Source organism: Rhincodon typus, chromosome 5 (assembly GCF_021869965.1).
Source record: "Rhincodon typus isolate 14 chromosome 5, sRhiTyp1.1, whole genome shotgun sequence".
NCBI lineage: Eukaryota > Metazoa > Chordata > Chondrichthyes > Orectolobiformes > Rhincodontidae > Rhincodon > Rhincodon typus.
In genome coordinates, this window is record NC_063336.1 from 50,576,913 (window position 1) to 50,595,783 (window position 18,871).

General features: G+C 38.7%; 1 protein-coding gene across 1 annotated transcript in view; it reads left to right on the top strand.

Moving 5' to 3' along the window:
• The first annotated feature begins 437 nt into the window (after positions 1 to 437).
• LOC109912251 (amine sulfotransferase-like) overlaps positions 438 to 18,871 on the top strand; it is a 52,795-nt gene continuing 34,361 nt past the window's right edge. Inside the window, exons 1-2 of the mRNA XM_020511648.2 lie at positions 438 to 543; positions 16,869 to 17,029. Coding sequence (XP_020367237.1) covers positions 16,888 to 17,029 — 142 coding nt within the window. The 5' untranslated portion in view covers positions 438 to 543; positions 16,869 to 16,887. The remainder of the gene's footprint in view (positions 544 to 16,868; positions 17,030 to 18,871) is intronic.

Consider the following 18,871-nt stretch of genomic DNA (forward strand, 5'->3'; position numbering starts at 1 on the left):
AGGAGCTTTCATAAGAATTTATTTATTTCAGTCTTTTTTTGTTTATTGATGTTAGTTAATCAGAATTTCTGAGTTCTCCCAATTAGCCATTGCAGTTTTGGTGATTGATTGGTGAAAACCCTGGTGTTAAACTTTGTAGTATAATAATTGCAAATATTATCTGGCATCATAATGGTAAGGATGTTGATTCACAAGACCGCATGGTCTTTCTTTCCAAAGTGTCACAGATCTCCATGCACAGTCATTTAGTTAACACCAAAGGAGTACTGTTTTGATGGAGTGCTGTAGTTTGGACAAGATATTAAACTAAGGCTCCCTTTTCCTATTCAGATAGATGTTAAATCTCCTATTGGAAGAGGAACAGGCAATTTCCAGGTGTCCTGATCAACATTCCTCTTTCAACGAGAAGCTGCTCAAACGGTTTTCCAGTTACACATCTTACTTGTTTGCGGAATCTTTGTTGTGTCCAGCTGTGCTTATATAAGAAAGAGTTCATAATTCAGAAGGACTCTTCGGATGTGAAGTTCTTTACAACGTGACAAGGTACTCTTTAAATGCAAGTTCTTTCTTTGTTTTACTTCCTAATTGGTGCGGATTATTATTTGAATTGACATTAGATGATTCATTCCCAAGTCTGCCTTTTCCTCAGCTAAAGCATGTTTATACATGTATATCTTGTGTGCCATTAGTTTTTATGTTCATAATTATTGATTTGTGTAAATAGCTCTTAGCAGTGATTTTTAAATATTACATTTAAAAACAAATCAGGGTGGTGAAGTTGTATTGTGTGCATTAGCAAAAGAGCATTTAATGCAAATACTTTAAATTCACCTTTCTTAGCACAGAACATAACCTGGTTGGAAAAAATAAACTTACAAATTTAAGTCCCACCATCGACAACTTCTGAGAGAAATAATTGCAGATTTCTAGTATCCTTTACGTAAAAATGTATTACCTTATTATTTCCCTCATCAATGCCTTGTTATTATTACTAGAGCATGAAGATTATGCTGAATTTACAAGAGCAGTGAGATGATGTTGAACTTGTATAAGACACTTGTTAGACCTCAGCTGGTGTATTGCCCACAGTTCTGGGTGCTGCACTATTGGAAGGATATGGATGGAGTGCTGACAGTGCAGAAGAGATTTACAAGATAAGCTCGATGAGCAGTTATGAGGATAAATTGCAGAGTTTGACACTGTGATTTGACAGATGTTTTCAAATCAGAAGGAGGTTGGTATAGTAGACAAGGAAAAACTGTTCCTGCTCATAATAGTGAGATTTAAAACAAATTTAATCTTCAAAAGCAGCAAACATGATGCGAGAAAAAGCTCTTTCACACAATAAGTAGAGTATAGAATGTACTGCAGGAAGTGTGGTGGAGGCAGGTTCAACTGAGGCATTCAAGAGGACATTGTTTCCTATTGAATAACCATCCAACGTATAAGAGTCTTGGGAAAAGATAGGAAATTGACACTGAGTCATGATGCTCATTTGGAGAGCCAGTGCAAGCAGGATAGGCCAAATGACTTCCATTTCCACCAAAATAATTATGTGATTCTATGAAGTCTAGTAACATGCATCCCTAGTCTTGATTTCTCCAATTGAAGGAATGTTTTGTTTCTGTCTTATCCTTTTAACGTTTTAAACACTTCAATCAGATTATGCTTCAAAATTCTAAATATGAGGGAACATAAACCAAGTTTATGTCATCTGTCTTCATACCTAAATTCTGTACATCCCAGAATCATTCTGGCAGATATGGGCCATTGCATCTGAAAAGTAGCAGAGAGTGTAATTCCTGATATATAATGTATCAATAGGCAGATGCTGGTATTTCACATTAGAATTTCAGGAACGGAGACAATAATACTTTGTGAAAGCACTCCCATAACTCCAACTGCATGCAGAAGACCTTGAGAAGAAGCAAAATCAGACTGATGTACTGTACAAGTAACTTATTTCTATAGAAACTGGCCTGGCAAAGGCAAATATTAAGATATACACTTTCCTGCTTAATCTGCTAACCTTTGTTAAATATGTCTAAGCAACTACGTAGATACAGAAATTGGCAATGATTAAAGAAGATGCATTTTGTGATTTTGTTATTTATTTCCTCTGAATCTTCTTCTAAATCACATTGTCCTGTTTGTCATTCTTGATGGAAGAATTCAAACATGTGAAATGTTTTTTCAAAGTTGCTTGCCCAAAATTAACAACTCCTTGAGGACATAAACAAGGGAGTTAAAAGGCTTGCATGCTCTGAGGGTATATTTCTGGTTAATTAAATGTGCTCATTGAGTGTTTCATAAAACTGGCCATTAACTTCAGTGCAGTAGTAAAGGTTGGTGCTGTTATTGCAACTGTATTCAGAAGTAACGTAGAAAGTTTCACTTATTCAATATATATGAGAGGAATATTGGAACAGTTATCTATTTTTAATCATAGAATCCCTACAGTGTACAAAGAGGCCATTCAGCCCATTGATTCTACACTGGCCCTTCGAACAGTATCCCACTCTGACCCACCCCATCCCTATGACTCCACATTTACTGCGACTAATCCACCTAGCCTGTATATCCCTGGATACAATGGGCAATTTAGCAAGACTAATCTGCCTAACCTGCATATCTTTGGACTGTGGAAGGAAACTGGAGCACCTGATGGAAACCCACACAGATATGGTGAGAACAGGTAGTCACCCGATGCCAGAATCAAACCTGGGTCCCTATCACTGTGAGGCAACAGTGCTAACCATTGTGCCACCGTACTGCCCCTAGACTCTTATTTACGAAAAACAAGCTGGTCTGTCTCTCAACCTTTTGATCTTATTCCTTCTGAAGCAAAATCCACATAACTAAATGAGTGTAAATAGTACCAACGGGTAATATCATAGAGGTAAGCTACTGCTTAGTGAGTGGGGAACTTCAGTCAGTGACTGATAAATACCCTGGACTTGCCCATGAGAACATCTTTGTTAGCCCTGAGTAGTATCTGCCATCTCCAAGATGATAGCAGAGAATTGTATTGTCCAGAAGAAGACTATTCAGCCCATCAAGCTTCTGATGTAAAACTATTTAAGAACATCCTGCACTTGAAAGGAATTTTAAACCAAACTTCCATGGACTGAAGTTTCAAAACCTTCTCAGAATCTTATAATGATACAGCACATTCAGTCCATTTTTCCTATGGCGCCTCTTTGAAGGAGCTATCGAATCAGTCTCATTCTCTTACCTACCTCCAACATCCTGAAAATTTATCCCCTTCAAGTATTTATTTAATTCACCTTGTAAAGTTACTGTTGAATCTGCAGGCACCGTCCTTTAACACACTGTATCCTAAAACAATGTTTCTTAAACTGGGGTCCAAGAATTCATACTTTCTCTGTACTGTGCTCCCCCCAGGCTCCTGCTACCCTTGCATCCTACCTCCCCAGGTTCCTGTTTTTTGCCCAGTATCTGCTTGCCTCGCCCTTGGCCCTTAGGCTCTCACAAGGCTTCAGACAGAACAGGCAAAATTAGAAGCAGGCACACCCATTTCACCAAATTTTGAATAATTATCTGTTCTTAAAATCTTTATTTAAACACTCTGTCGATGGTGCATTTTCCTATGTAAGAATCACCGAATGGTTGAAGCACAGAAGAACACAAATCAACACATTGAGTCACCGTTGATTCTCCTGAGGAACTATTCATGTACTGCCACTTTCTAAATCCCTCCCCCCTGCCCACCTGTGTTATTTATTCTATTTAGAAAATGGAGAATAATTCATGACACAGAAGGAGGCCAGTCAGTCCATTCTTTCATACAAATGCAACAATCAGCCTAATCGCATTTTCCAGCATTTGGTCTGTATCCCTGTTGTTTATGGGACTTCACATGTATGTATAGTCATTGAGTTGAGATTTTATTTCTCTATTACCCTTCGGGGGTGAGTTCCAAACTTTTCCACCTTCTGGGTGAAAACGTGATTTCCTCACCTCCCCTCTAATCTTTGTAGCAATTACTTTAAATCTGTGCTTCCTGGGCATTGAGCCCTCTGCTAAGGGAAATAGATCCTGTATTTCTACACTATCCAGGCTCCTCAGAATCTTGTATACCTCAAACAAATCTTCCTCAGCCTCCTCTATTCCAAGAACAACAGCCAATCCAATCGTCACTAAAGCTGCAATTTTCCAGTCCTGGCAACATCCTCATAAATCTACTTTGCAGCTTCTGCAGTGCAGTTGCATCCATTCTCTAATGACATGACCAAAACTGTATACAGTACTTAAGTTATGGCTTAACTAGGTTTTATATTGCTCCAACATAACCTCATTCCTTTTATTTCTGTGCCCCTGCTAATCAAGGAAACTACTGCATATGTCATGTTAATCACTTCATCAACCAGTCCTGTTACATTCAGGGATCTGTGGACATTCACTCCAAGCTACCTCACTTCTTTTAAACTTTTCAGCATCTTCCTATTTGTTGTGCATTCCTTTGCTTTGTTTGATCTTCACAAATGCATCACTCCACATTTCTCTGAATAGTATCCATTTGCCAGTTTTTTGCCCACCTCACCAGTCCATTCTGATCATGATCCCCATTTTTAGGTCCAAATCATTAATACTTACTGCAAAAGTCAAGGGCCTCAAAGGAACCCAACTGGAAACAGCTTTCCAGTTGCAAAAATACCCATCAGCCGTCACCTTTTGTTCCTGGCACTGAGCCAATCTTGCATTCAGCTAGTTACATTCTCGTGGATCGCATGGTCTCTTATTTTTATAACCAGTGGATTCATGACAAAGTCCTTGCTAAAATTCACATCAACTACGCTACTCTCATCAGTCCCCTTTGTTAAACCTCAGAAGATTCAATCAAGTTAGTCAGAAATTATCTTCACTTAATGAATCCTATATACTTGTTTAATCCATGCCTTTCTGAGCAACAATTATCTTGTCTCTTAGAACTTATTCTAATAATTTGCCAACTACTGGGATTAACAGATAGACTCAAGAATTATGTGTCAATCTCTTGTCAACTTTTAAGCAAGGGTACAGTTATAGTAAATTCTAAATCTCCACTGCCACAGTGTGATTTAGTGAGGATTGAGAGATGATGGTCAGAATACCTATTATTTTCTCCCTCACTTATTTTGGTAGCATGAGCTATATTCCATCGGCCTGAAAGATTTATCCACTTTCAAGGGGGTTTAGCACCTTAATATGTCCTCTCTCTTGGCTATCACATCCAATATGTTTACACTCCTCTTCAAGAACAATGCCTTCACTATACCCCTGTTTTGTGAAGATAAATGCAAAGTATTAAGAACCATAACTACAATGTCCTCCTCTACACAATTGTTACCATTTTGGTCTTTTACAGATCCTACTATTCACTGATAAGCTTGGTAGCTCGTTGACACTAAGGTTTGGCAATTCCATCTTTTTTCATTATGTGAACATATTTACTATAAACCCCTTGAAGTTCCACTTTGAGTATCTCCTATTGTTCTAATATTGAGTTACCTTCAAGTAGCTGCTTCCAGTCCAATTTTGCTCATTCACTTAGCTTAATAAAATTGGTCTAGCCCAAATTTAAACTCTAACTCCTGTTCTGTCTTTGTCTTTTTCCATAATTAAGTTAAAACTTACTGTATTATGATCACAACCACCAAAATGCTCCCCCAGTACCACAATTTTCATCTGTCTGTATTCACTTCCTAAAATCAAATCCAGAACTACTCTGTCTCTTTCTGGACTTACTACATACTGCTCAAAAATGTTGTTTTGAATGTATTCAAGAATTCTTGTTCCTCAATTCCTTTCAACTGTAACTATCCCAGTTAACATTAGCATGGTTATAATTCCCTACTATTACCTTCCTCTTGTTTTTACCCTTCTCAGAGTCTTGCTCTTGTACATCCGTCTGATTTTTTGGGAATCTATACTCCCAGCAGTGCGATTCTTCCTCAGCTCAGCCCATATGACTTAATTTGACAATCCTCCTCATAGCATAGAGCCAATTGTTTCTTCAACCAAAATTACACACGTCTTATTTTTTACCTGCCTTTCCATCAAATATGAACACCATGTAACCTGAAATGTTGAGTTGCCATTCCTGTTCCTCGTTAAGTTATGCCTGTGCTATGATATTTCACATTTCTGTCCATCATATCAGCTAATCTGCCTTGTTAGCTAAATTCCTAACTAAACTATGAGTTATACATTATGTTATAATTTGGTATAACGTTGGGAGGAATAGGACTGAGCAATTACAAATCCATTAGAAAATGGGTTTTTCAATCAAAAAAAATCAATTCCTCTTATCCACCATTTGATTCTTTTACTTGTAACTTTCAGTCTATATCCTCTGGTTCCAAGTCCTCTTGGCAGTGAAAGTAGTTTCCCCATATTTACTCGAAGTCCTTCAGACTTTAGAACACTTTATTATTAAAGATTCCTTTGAAACCAAGAGGGCTAACTCAATTATGTAGGTAAATTATCTGAACATATACATCGCCAGTGTGAAGATCTAGGTGCCAAATTAAGAAGCAGAACCTCAAAGCTCATAATCTCTGAATTATTACCTGAGCCACATACAAATTAGCATAGGGCAAAGCAGAGTAGAGAGATGAATATGTGGCTGAAAGACTGATATGGGAGAAGTGGGTTCTGGTTTTTGAGGCATTGGCACCAATTCTGGGGAAAATAGGATCTGCACCATTGGGACAGTCTTCACCTGAATCGTGCTGGGGCTGTTGTTCTTACCTACTTCATAATTTGGGAAGAAGAGAGAGTTTTAAAATAAATAGTGGGGATGTGTGTTCAAATTTGGGAAGAGGTGTGAATCAAAGATTAGAGACAAGCCAAAAGAGAAAGCCATTAATATGAGTAATGCTTAACAGATTGTAACAGAAAGGGATAGAGAGTACAAACCTAATAGTAAAATAACAAATAAGGCTAAAGGTTACGAAAAAATAAAAGGATAAAACTAAAATTTCTGTATCTCAATGCATATACAGATGAACTGAGAGTGCAAACAGAAATGAAGAAGAATGATTTGGTAGCTAAATATTGAAGAGTGAAAAACATTTAGAAAGAATAAAAAGCTAGGAAAACAGAAGAGAATGGTACCATTAATTAATGATCGTAATCGCACAATAAAAGTGACGAACCAATTTCAGAAAATCCGGATGTGGAAATGGTTTGGGTAGAGATGAGAATTGATAAATGCAAGAAGTATCTAGTGGGAGTGGTGTACAAACCCCATAACAGTGATCATTTGCTAGAGTGGAGAATAAGGGAAAAAATAATGGGAGCTTATCAGAAAGACATGACGATAATCATGGGAAGTTTTAGTCTACATGTAACCTGGGAAAATTCAGGTGGGTAATGATAGCTTAGATTTTAGCTTAGAATATTCATAGAATATTTTTGGGATAATTTCTATGTTTTAGAGCCACACAGAGAGCAGGCTATTCTAGACCTTGTGCAAAGGGATAAGATTGATTAATAACCTTTTAGTGAAGACTATTGTGGGTAGCAGCAAACATGATATGATTGAATTTTACATTCGGCATGAGCGAGTTAGGAGTGGGCTTGAGACTATTTATTTAAACTTAATTGCAGGCAATTATGAGGATTTTGAAAGTAGAGCTGGCTAAAAGTATTAACAAATTGGGGTCAAGGCTAGAAAAAATAGAGATGCAATGACAGACATGTAAATGTGTACTTCAGAACATACAGAACGAATACATAAATAAAATTCCAAGGAATGACCCACCACCCATGGTTAACTGGAAAGGTTAAGGATAATTAAATGAAAAATAATTGTGCCAAGATAGGTGGAAGGTCAGAAGACTGGATTAGATATAAAAAAGATCAAAAAGTGACAAACCGATTAATGAGAATTTGAGAGAAAGTTAGCCAGAAATATAAAAGCAGACATAAGAGTTGCCATAAAGAATTGAAAAAGTAAAGTTAACAAAGTTAACATTGGCCCTGTAAAAAGTGAGTCTGGAGTACTAATAATGAAAAATAATTACATTGACTAAACATTATTCTCCTTTCAGAATCTAAAATGTAACATGAGTTGTAAGGAACTGGTGGATGTCCTGTACTTCACTTTACAGAAGCATTTGATAAAGTGCATGATGAAAGGTTCCTGTAGAAAATAAGGCTCATGGCATAGGCCATAACATACTGACGTGGAGAGAAGATTGGCTGGCTAACAGGATGCAGAGAGTAGACATAAATGGGCCTTTTTTCAGATTGGCAAGATGAGTGTCACAGAGGTCAATGCTGGAACCTCAACTGTTTACCAATTTATATAAATGAAGGAAGGGACAGGTGGTATGTATATCAAATTTGTTGATGACGCAAGACAGGAATGTAAGTTATGAAGAGGATATAAGGAGACTACAGAAAGATTTCAGTAGGTTAAGTGAGTGGGCAGTTATATGGCAAATGGAGGATAATGTAAGACATGTGAAATTGTCCATTTTGGCAAGAAGAATAAAAAGGAAGCATATTATCTAAATGGTGGAAGATTGCAGAGCTCTTAGAGGCGGGTCGATCTGGGTGTTCTTTTGCATGAGTCACAAAAGAGTTTACAGCAAGTAATCAGGAAAGCTAATAGAATGTTTTCATTTATCATGAAGGGAATTGAATATGAAAGTGGAGAGTTTATGCTTCAATTATATAAGGCACTGGTGAGATCCCAGCTGGAGTACTTTGATCTCCATATTTAAGAAAGGACGTAAATGCATTCGAACCAATTTAGTGGCCAGCTAGACTAATATCTATTATGGGCAGGTTGTCTTATGAGAGAACATTGGTCAAGTTAAGTTTATATCCAATTGAGTTTTGATGAATACGAGATGACTTGGTTGGAATGTATAAGATCTTGAAGGGTCTTAATAGGGTGGATGCAGAGAGGATATTTTCTCTTGTGGGAGAATTTTGAATGTGAGGGATCAGTGTTTAAAAATAAGGGATTACCCAGTTAAAACAGAGATGAGGCTTTTTATTTCTCTCAGAGGGTTGAGAGTCTTTGGAACTCTTTTCTGGTAAAGGTTGTGGAATCAGTGTCCATACATATTTTTAGGGTAGAAGTAGGCAGATTCTTGGCAGCAATGTCAAAAAGTTGTTCAGGAAAGGTGGCAATGTTGATTTGTGGTAACAATCAGATCAACCACAATCTTGTTAAATGGTAAAGGAGGCTTGTGGGGCCGATTGGCCTACTCCTGATCCTTTTCATGTTTTGTTCAGAATGTTTGACCTCTTCAGAGATGGTTTGAGGATATCTTTAAAGTATTTCTTCTGTCCTCCTGAGAGTCTTTTGCTGTAAATTGGTCTGAGTAGAACAGTTGGTTCAGGAGCCTGGCATCAGGCTAACGAATGACACATCCTAGCAGCAGTGTTGGTTTTGAGTGATTAATGCCTCAATATTGGATAGCCTTTCTTGCCACCTAATTTGGAACGTCTCACAAAGGCACCTTTAGTGGCATTTTTCTCATGATTTGAGGAGCCACCTGGACGTTTTCCATATGACCAAAGTGTATAGAAGAACAGGGACCAGTGCTGCCCAGTAAACCATACCTTATCTTCAGGTTTGAGATCCTGTTCCTCAAATCCTCTTTTCCTCAGTCAGCTGATGGCTGAGCCAGCACATTGAAAAAGAGGTGAGTAATTTCATCATCTGTGTCTGTCTTCACTGAGGGGAGGCTCCTAAGAAATAAAAAATGCTCCATTTTTTTCTCACATACCTCAGAAAAAGGAGTCAATGATGATCTGGAGTTCAGATTCTGAGTGAACTCATATGCAATGGTCATCTGTGTCCTTAGTGCCTGAGACTGGAATGATCTGGGTTTTGTATTGAAGGTAGCATAGGTTGAATAGTTCCCCATCTGTTCTGTAGATTTACGTCCATGCTGGTACTAGTTCGTTGCTAGTGATGTAGCACCACAGTGAGGAAAATGGTTGAACAATGCAGTCTTCTCTGAACTGAGTAAACACTGAGATGGGGAAAACTTCACTAAATGCTATCTGGAGAATTGTGTTCAGTTCTAGCAACTACACCACAGGCAGGCCATGGAGATGGTACAGTGCATAATCTGCAGAACCATTCCATAGCTAATAAGGTTAAAATTGATCATGCTTGTAACTGCTTACATATAAAAGATTAAAGTGAGATCTAACTGTGATGTTTAGGGCAATTAATGAAATATGTGTGATTGTTAAAGAGAAACTGTTGCTCCTGATGAGAAAGGTTGGAACAAGGGAACATTACCTTATAGTTAGACACAGAGTCAACATTGTAAGGGACTTCCTCATGTCAATGAGTGGAAAGCTTTAACATTGTGCCCCCAAAAGCTATTGAGAGCTAGGTTGAATAAAAATGTAAAACTGAGATTGATTGAGGCTTACAAACCAAGGCGGACTGATGGAGCTAAGAAGCAGATCAGCCATAATCTAATCACATAATGTAACAGATTCAAGAAGCTGATTAGCCTACTCTAGTTCTTCTGTTTCTCCCTCTTAAACTTCTCTGCTCCAAGAAGCACACTTGGAGGTTCTCTCATCTCCCTACATGACTAATGTTTCCCATTCATTGCATCATTCTAGTAAATGACCTCTGCATTCTCTTGGAAAACTTGACATCCTTCCAGAATTGCACACAGTATGTCAGTTGAGGCCTAAACAATGATTCGTAAAGGTTTAGCATCATTTCCTTGGTTATGTATTCAAGGCATCAGCAGAGTCAAGGATGTCTAGTGTCTACTCTAATAGTCAAATCACCAAGCAATCTAGTTTGCTGCTGTAGTGGCCAACTGCCTGTGAAACCGGTGCTCGTTCTAGTGGCCATCCTGTCTGGCAAACTACTCCCCATTTATTCATCAACGCTCGACTGCCTGCTTGTGGCAGCAACTGTAGCAAAGACTAAAGCACTGGGCTGGATTACTTCCAGAGTGTTTCTTTTTCTATCATCTGATGTAAAATCCTCTTGACCATACTACACTGTAAGGTATATTTACTCACTGAACAGTCAGGGAAACTGAATTCATTTAGTTTTAGCTATCACTATAATTTTGAAACAAACATTTACCTGCATGAGCAGTGAGTAAAACCAAACATTTAAGGTAACAGGTCATCTGGTCATTTATCTCATTAATGATTGTTGGACCTGACTGTGGACAAATTGGCTTTTGGAATTTTTCTTTCCATTATAACAGTGACTACACCTCAAGCATTTTGCTAGCTGCAAAGAAATTTGGGATGTCCTTGCTTGTGAAAGGCACTACATAAATGTAGCCCTTTTTTTCAGATGTAATTTCAAATTATGTAAATTAATGTTATTTCCTTGGAGACAACAAGATGCAGAGCTGGATGAACACAGCAGGCCAAGCAGTATCATAGGAGCAGAAAGGCTGCTCAGCATCTGCAGTTCCTACCATCTCTTATTTCCTTGGAATTGGTTTTCAAACCTGTCACTTTGGCTGACATTGGACAGGAATAGGCAGTCTGTCTCACAAGTGCTGCTGCTGGTCATCCATAAGTAAACATCAGGGTTTGGATTGAAATCTCATGGTCTTTCTCAATCCTGTCTCCAACCCCCACATCAACCTGTTATTTGGAAGCATGCTGTTTGATTGCTGGCTGTGAGAGAAAGATGAGAAAAAGCTAACAAAAAATGCCTCGAGAAAAGTTAAAATCAGGCCGGAGGTAATGTTACCACGTGCCAGTGAAGCTAGAACTCAGGATCATACATATAAGAGAGCCAAAAGTGAATTTGGAAGGCAGCAAATGGTTTGAATTCGAAACCTGCTACCACAAGGAATAGTTGAAATGACTTGCACAGATGAATTTAAGAGAGAGCTGCACAAACACAAATTGGGGAGAAGGAAATAGCAAAACGTGCTGATAAGGTAAGAAGATTGAAAGGTGAGAAGAGGTTCCTGTGGAAAATAAACATGCGTTATGGTCTAGTTGGGTAAAATGATGTTTTCTTTCTGGGTTGTAGGTATTTTAACTGTGGAAGGAGTGAGAAAGAATCATAAACTAGGTAAGGAGGATGACAAATACAAATTGGGGAGGGAATGAAATCAATGGGTGAGAGAAACAAGTTAATGTTGGCCTGTGATGTAGACTTTATATAATGTGCTTTGTTTTCAGAGTTAGTCACTTTGGTGCATCTTTGATGGTTGAAACTCGCCTCTTCAAAGCTGAGTAGTACGACATCTATAAAGTATCGTTACCATTTATACCTTGGCATTGGGCACCAGGAATGTCAGGAATCCAGCTGTGGGCAGTAGGCATGAATGAGAGAAAAGGATAAAATTCAAAGGTCTGCTGATGAGATTGCTGTAAATAGCTCCAGTGTCTGTTTTAATGATTTCAATAACTTTAACTTCAGGAAATAGAGTGGAGTTGAGAACGTGCAGAAAGTGGGTAAAATATGCATCTTTCAAATATCTGCTTGTGGTACAGCAAAGAAACTGATCTGGGGTGAGAATGAGTGCATTACCTCATCATGAACACTGTACAACCTGATTCTGTTCTCAGCATATGTCTGTTGAAATACCCTTTTCCAGCTGGGGTTGTTAGATAATTATCATTCACTTTGAATTATCTTTATGTCAGAACATTTTAACTGAGACCCGTTTAACTTAATATAGGCCAGGGATTGTGCCTGAAAGTCCTCATTGTACAAGTGTATAATTGATCAGTAATTGTTCTAATTTGCGGAGTCCACATTGCATTTCTACTGTAAGGAGCAATATTTCCTATTTTTCTGTGTTTAGATTATGACAGAGATGGGTAAAGAACTGTTTCATAAACCAAGGTCATGGAAGGGATTGCTGTAATATTTTAAAAGCAAACTGCCAGCTCTCCTTGTAAGTGCTTTTTATGCTGTTGTTTGCTCAACCATTGGGACAGGTTTAGTTGTATATGAACTAGCATTAGGGCATGTGTAAAAGTGAGATTCAGCTAGCAACAAGTAGCTGATTAGTCTCAGGATTGGTGACCAGTTGTCGCTGTCAAAAGCCTTCTGCCTACCAAAACCTGTCATTGGTTCCCAACTAGCTGCAGAGTTTGTAGGTGTGAAAGATGTAGCCAAAAGCCTTCACAGTTCTGCGAAGAGAAGTTGTGTCCTTTCTTATGCAATAGAAAATACTCAAAGCCAAAGGAAAGCCAGTTTATGTCCCTCACCAGTTGCTGTACGCTATTGGGTTTAACTAATGAGTCGGAAATTTTATAAAGTTGTGAACCAGTTGCTCTGTGCTTCCTGCAGACCAATGGAAGTACCTGGAAAGGACAGAGATCATTAAGCAGCAAATTTGGACAAGCAAAAGAATCACCTCAGTGAACCTCATAGGCAGGCAACACTGAGCTGCTCTCCCAGATTTTCCCTCTACCCATTATCTGATTTCTTTTGTGTGTCTGCTATTGGTGTATAAAAGGGGGTTAGAATTTTATCTGGTAGCGTTATATGTCGATGGTTCATGATAGATTCTAGTTACAAATAAACTATTTATTGGCAATACTAGTAATTCTTTTTAGTACACAAACCTGATCGTTGCTTTGTTATCCTGGTCTTAAAAGACAAGTAAACTGAGGACACAAAAACAGAAATTGCTGGAAAATCTCGGCAGGTCTGGCAGCATTTGTGGAGAGAAATCAGAGTTAACATTTCGGGTTAAGTGAGACTTTCTCAGAACTCAGAAATAATTTGAGGAATTCTGCATAACATTTTTAAATTTGTGATGACTTGCTAAACTAATCCCATTGGTCCATCTCTCTCTCCCTTAACATGAAGCCAAACATTCTTAGCCCTTCTTGTATTCACCCAATTGCTTTCAGATGCTCCTTATGAAGTACATAACGTCAGAATGTCTGAGGTCAGGTCGTCCTGATTTTTCATCCTATCAATCAATGTTGATCATCAAAAGGCCAAGTGAATCCTGGTAACCCATGCTCATTGAGCAGTTTGCTGGCAAAATGTGGAAGTGGGTCCTGCCGACTCATCCAGGCCTGTGCTCCATAAAAAAGGATTTTAACAATGAGTGTTGCTACGTTAGGTGAGTATATTAGATATGTTCCTAATGGAATGATCACTGGTATATTAATCAAGTGACCCCCTTCTGACCCCACAAGCTTTGGTAGATTCACTAATGGCAGATGCCAGCATGATTGTAGCCACTTACCACAATAGCTAGTTTTCAAAGCTTCTATTTTTCCATATATGTTCACTTAATACCACCTCCTGTGACTTTCAAACCTAGTCTAAATTATTCCAATTATTATTTAAATATTTTGTACATGATTTTCCATCTGGTGATGTGGAGCTCACTCTTTACTTATGCAGTTCTTGAAACAATTCACTGGTTCCTACAAAACTGCTTACTTCCTATTCACTCTATTTTAATAAGCAGTCAATGAAGCTAATCATCATGATTATTGCTTTATTGCCCTTCGACATGTTTTTCTTTTCTCTCCCTGTCTGAAAGTTCAATACTTGAGCCTATCCACAGATTTCCCTTTCCTTGATAGATATCCCACCAACATGAGTTCTAGAATATTAGCGGGAATGTGAAGAAAATAAGATGATGGTGCTCCTTCTGTAGTGTGTTTGTCTTTAACAGGCAACTTTTCAAGCAAGTTTTCACTATGGGTATTTGTTCTGTGAGGATTCGATCCCATAGCATGGCAAGGCATAGATTGTATCTTCTGAGGAATTGGAACTGTATTCACACTGACCTGAAGAATAAAATGTAATTAATGCAAGTAATTATTGTGAGAAAGAACAGATGATGTGCAAAAACTTCATTTTCTGCATTTCTAAAGAAATCAGTTAGACTCAAATCTATACCAGAACAAACCAGTTGGATTCACACTCGCCTATTATGTTGAAAGCTCACAAAATAGTTGTTTTGTGTGCAATTACTTCACAGGATTCTGATGTCAGTTAGGTTAGAATGGAATTCAATTTCAATCAAGGCCAGTCTGAGGAAAGGTTGTGATTTCCTGGTACACTCCATACCCTGAGATGTTATAGAAGACTCCCCAACTATTGTTGAAACTGAGAAATAAATTGAGGAATTCTGCATAACATTTTTAAATTTGTGATGACTTGCTAAACTAATCCCATCGGTCCATCTCTCTCTTCCTTAACATGAAGCCAAACATTCTTAGCCCTTCTTGTATTCACCCAACTGCTTTCAGATGCTCCTTATGAAGTAAATAACATCTTTATAGAAGACTCCCCAACTATTGTTGTCACCAGAGGTAGAGGTGCTCAGCTGAAATAAAAGCAGCATGAACTATGGGTGATGTCAAGAATCCTTGACTGGCAACGTGAAAACTTAAAAAAACTCAAAGAACTGCGGAAACTGGAACACAGAAACAAAAACAGAACTTGCTGGAAAAACTCAGCAAGTCTGGCAGCATCTAGAGAGAAAGCAGGATTAACATTTCAGGTCTAGTGACCCTTGTTCAGTTCTGAAGAAGTGTCACTGGGTGAAACGTTAACTCAGCTTTCTCTCCACAGATGATGAGGTTTGTCATGAAAATTTTAAGCATGATATTGCCACATTGCGGTGGGTTGAAGCAGTCATTCTGGCATCTGTTTTCACTGTGCATTGTATGGTTTTTTTTGTAAATTTGTGCTTTCAGCTTTAGGCAGAAGTTTCTCTTTTTGTTTTGTATGAACCCAAAGGGGGAGATGGAGCTCAGAGAAAACAACAGGGAGTTGGCTTTCAGAGGCATCTGCACTTCTGTTTGTCTTCAGGCAACCTGCAGGCAGCTCTCCATGGTTTCTCCATTGGGAACTTAGCCATCTTTCTTGCCCACAGTGAAATAAGGTGATTGCAGAGGTGGCGAGTTGAGGCCCTAAAATTCCCATCAATTGACCACTTAAGGATATTAATTAGTGGCAGGTTGAGAAGGTCACACATGGACCTTCCTTTTCAGAACTTAATTCTTAAGGTAGCAGGAAGGTGGTGAGTTTCTTTCCAGGGCCACATTGTCTCATTATTTCCACTTCTTGCCCTCTATGTAAGGAATTGTGCCCAAGGGATAACAAGCTGATAAAGTCTGAATCATGATTTGAGCACAGTGTACCGTTCCAGGCATTTTATACATATTCCAAATTTGCATCCATTTTAGTAACCTGTCCATATCCTCTTTATAACATCTGAATCATTGATGAAAATAAGAAAACACTACTTCTAGTAGAAATCTACTAATTTAACCACAGATAGGCTTGATCTGAGTGATTCTCCTTAATAGTGTTCTGCCCACAGTAACAAAAGCAATACTAACTTATTTTTGGATTAAAAGCATTGTATAAATCCAACAGTCTGAGGCACATACAAGAGAAAGGGACATTGTTGTTGAGCAAAAGGAGAAGCCATTACACATTCTGATTTAAAGCTTGGTGAAAGAATTGCAACTGAAAACAGGATTAAAGAAGGTGACGGAGGTTTTGGAAGGAAATTCTACAATTTAGGGCTTAGACAACTGATGAGAGAGTGCCAATAGTGACTCAAAGGATTTTTGTACATACCAAAGGCTGGAGTTAAAGAAACATTGAGTCTTTAGAGTGCTGTAGAATTGTAAGGTTGTAGATGTAGGTTGGGATATGCCTGTGGTGGTTTGAACATCTGAAAATCTTAAATTACAGGACAGTTTGGGAATAGGCTTGTTAAACTGGTGATTTGGGGCAGTTGATGGTAGAACATTACTCTCTTGTAACGTTCCATTTGGAACCAACCCACATATATTCAATGATAATCTATATTGACTGGTGCATTGATTACCCTTTTCGCTCATTTAAAAAAAATCCTAAAAATTGGTAAGACTGTTATGTTTGTCTTTTGCAGGTTTCTCAACAGTGCAAGAATGTCCAAGACAAACAATTACTACTTTCAGTACAAAGGCTGTAACTTTGTTTCCACTATCTACACAAAAGAACATTTAGAACAACTGGAACATTTTGAAATAGAGGACACAGATGTCTTTATTGTGACGTACCCTAAATCTGGTAAGAAACTTGTTAGTTTCTGAAAGTACATAGAGACTCGCAGAGATTATTATTTGTACTGTTCTTTGACATGACTCTAACATGCCACCAACCAAATAGCAAATTATTTGATTTTAAACTAACTCCTTCCCAGGAAAGCTGCCTTATATTTGCACTGGTGTCACCTGTTAAAAGTTTTGTAACTGTATTCGATTGTCTTTGAAGTTTAGTGGAATTGCTTCTCCTATAAGCTGATCTTGTGCCCCTGATCCATGGAATCTATCTGCACAGTTCAATATTTAATTGTATGATTTGTGTCCGTGGGTCATTAAATCAAAATTCCTGATGTGAACTATTGTGCTCTTGAGTTTTGCTTGTGTCCCATATTCAACTCCCTGATTATTGGAAGGCAGAATAATGGATGACCTGATAGAAATCTTTAAGGTTATGAGGAAGATCGAAGGCATAGATGTAGAGGAAACACCCCTATTTGTAGGAAGACCTGGAACTAGAATCACAGGCTGCAACTTAATGCCTTGGAATTAAGCAGGTGACTTTTTTATTCATTCATGGGTGCTGCATTACAAACTGTGACAGTGGTTACTGCTGATCACTAGTTGCAGTTGAGAAGGTGGTGGTGAGCTGCCTTCTTGAACTGTTGAGGTCCATTTGGTGTAGGCAGGCCCACAATACTGTTAGGGAGGGAACTGTAGGATTTTGACCAAGCAACACGGAAGGAATGGTACTATATTTCCAAGTTGGAATAGTGTGTGTCTTCGATGGGAACTTGCAGGTTGTGGTGTTCCCATGTATCTGCTGGCATTGTCCTTTGAGATGGTAGTGTAAGGTGCTACCTCAGGAGCCTTTGTGAATTCTGCAGTGAATTTTGTAGATGGTACGCAGCACTATGAGGCATTTAGCTGGCGTTTATGGATGTAGTGCCTATGAATTGGGCTGTGACCTGTTGAATTGTGTTGATCTTTTTATGTATCGTTGGAGTTGCATGTATTTAGGCAAGTGGGGGGGTATTCCATCACATTCCTGACTTGCATCTTGTAAACAGTGGGTAGGTTCTGGGGAGTCAGGAGGTGACTTATTCAGTGCAAGATTCCTAGCTGAATTCCTAGTGAATTCAGCAATGGTAATTTCATTAAATGACAAGGAGTCATGGTTAGATTTTGTCTTGTTGATCGTTGCCTGGCACTTTTGTGTTGCAAATGTTACTTTCCATTTGCCAGCCCAGGCCTGGATATTGTCCAGGTCTTGCTGCATTTGGACATAGACTGCTTCGGTTCCTGAGGAGGTGTAAATGGGGTAATCATTAATAAATATCCCCACTTCTGACTTTATGAAGGGAATGTTTCTAAGGCTTTTGAGTAGATTTGTAGCTCGGGTTGTGGATGTTGAGGTCGGTTGGCTCGCCGAGCTGGTTCGTTGTTTTTCCACAGATGTTTCATTACCACGCTGGGTAGCATCATCAATGCAGCCTCCGATGAAGTGCTGTTGTGTTTTCCCACCTGGTATTTAAACTCTGGGGTCCATTGTGCTGGGTTACCTCACTTCCGGTTTTCCTTCTCAATGGAGTGTATATGGGTCTAGCTCTATGTGTTCATTGATGGCTTCCTTAGTGGAAAACCAGGCTTCTAGGAATTCCCATGCTTGTCTCTGCTTGGCCTGTCCCGGGCCTGGTGTTGTCCCAATCGAACTGGTGGTTTTCCTTATCCATGTGGATGGAGATGAGTGAGTATTGGTCGTGTCTTTTTGTTGCCAGTTGATGTTTGTGTACTCTCGTGGCTAATTTTCTTCCTGCCTGTCCAATGTAATGTTTGTCGCAATCTTTGCTGGGAACCATGTACATGACAT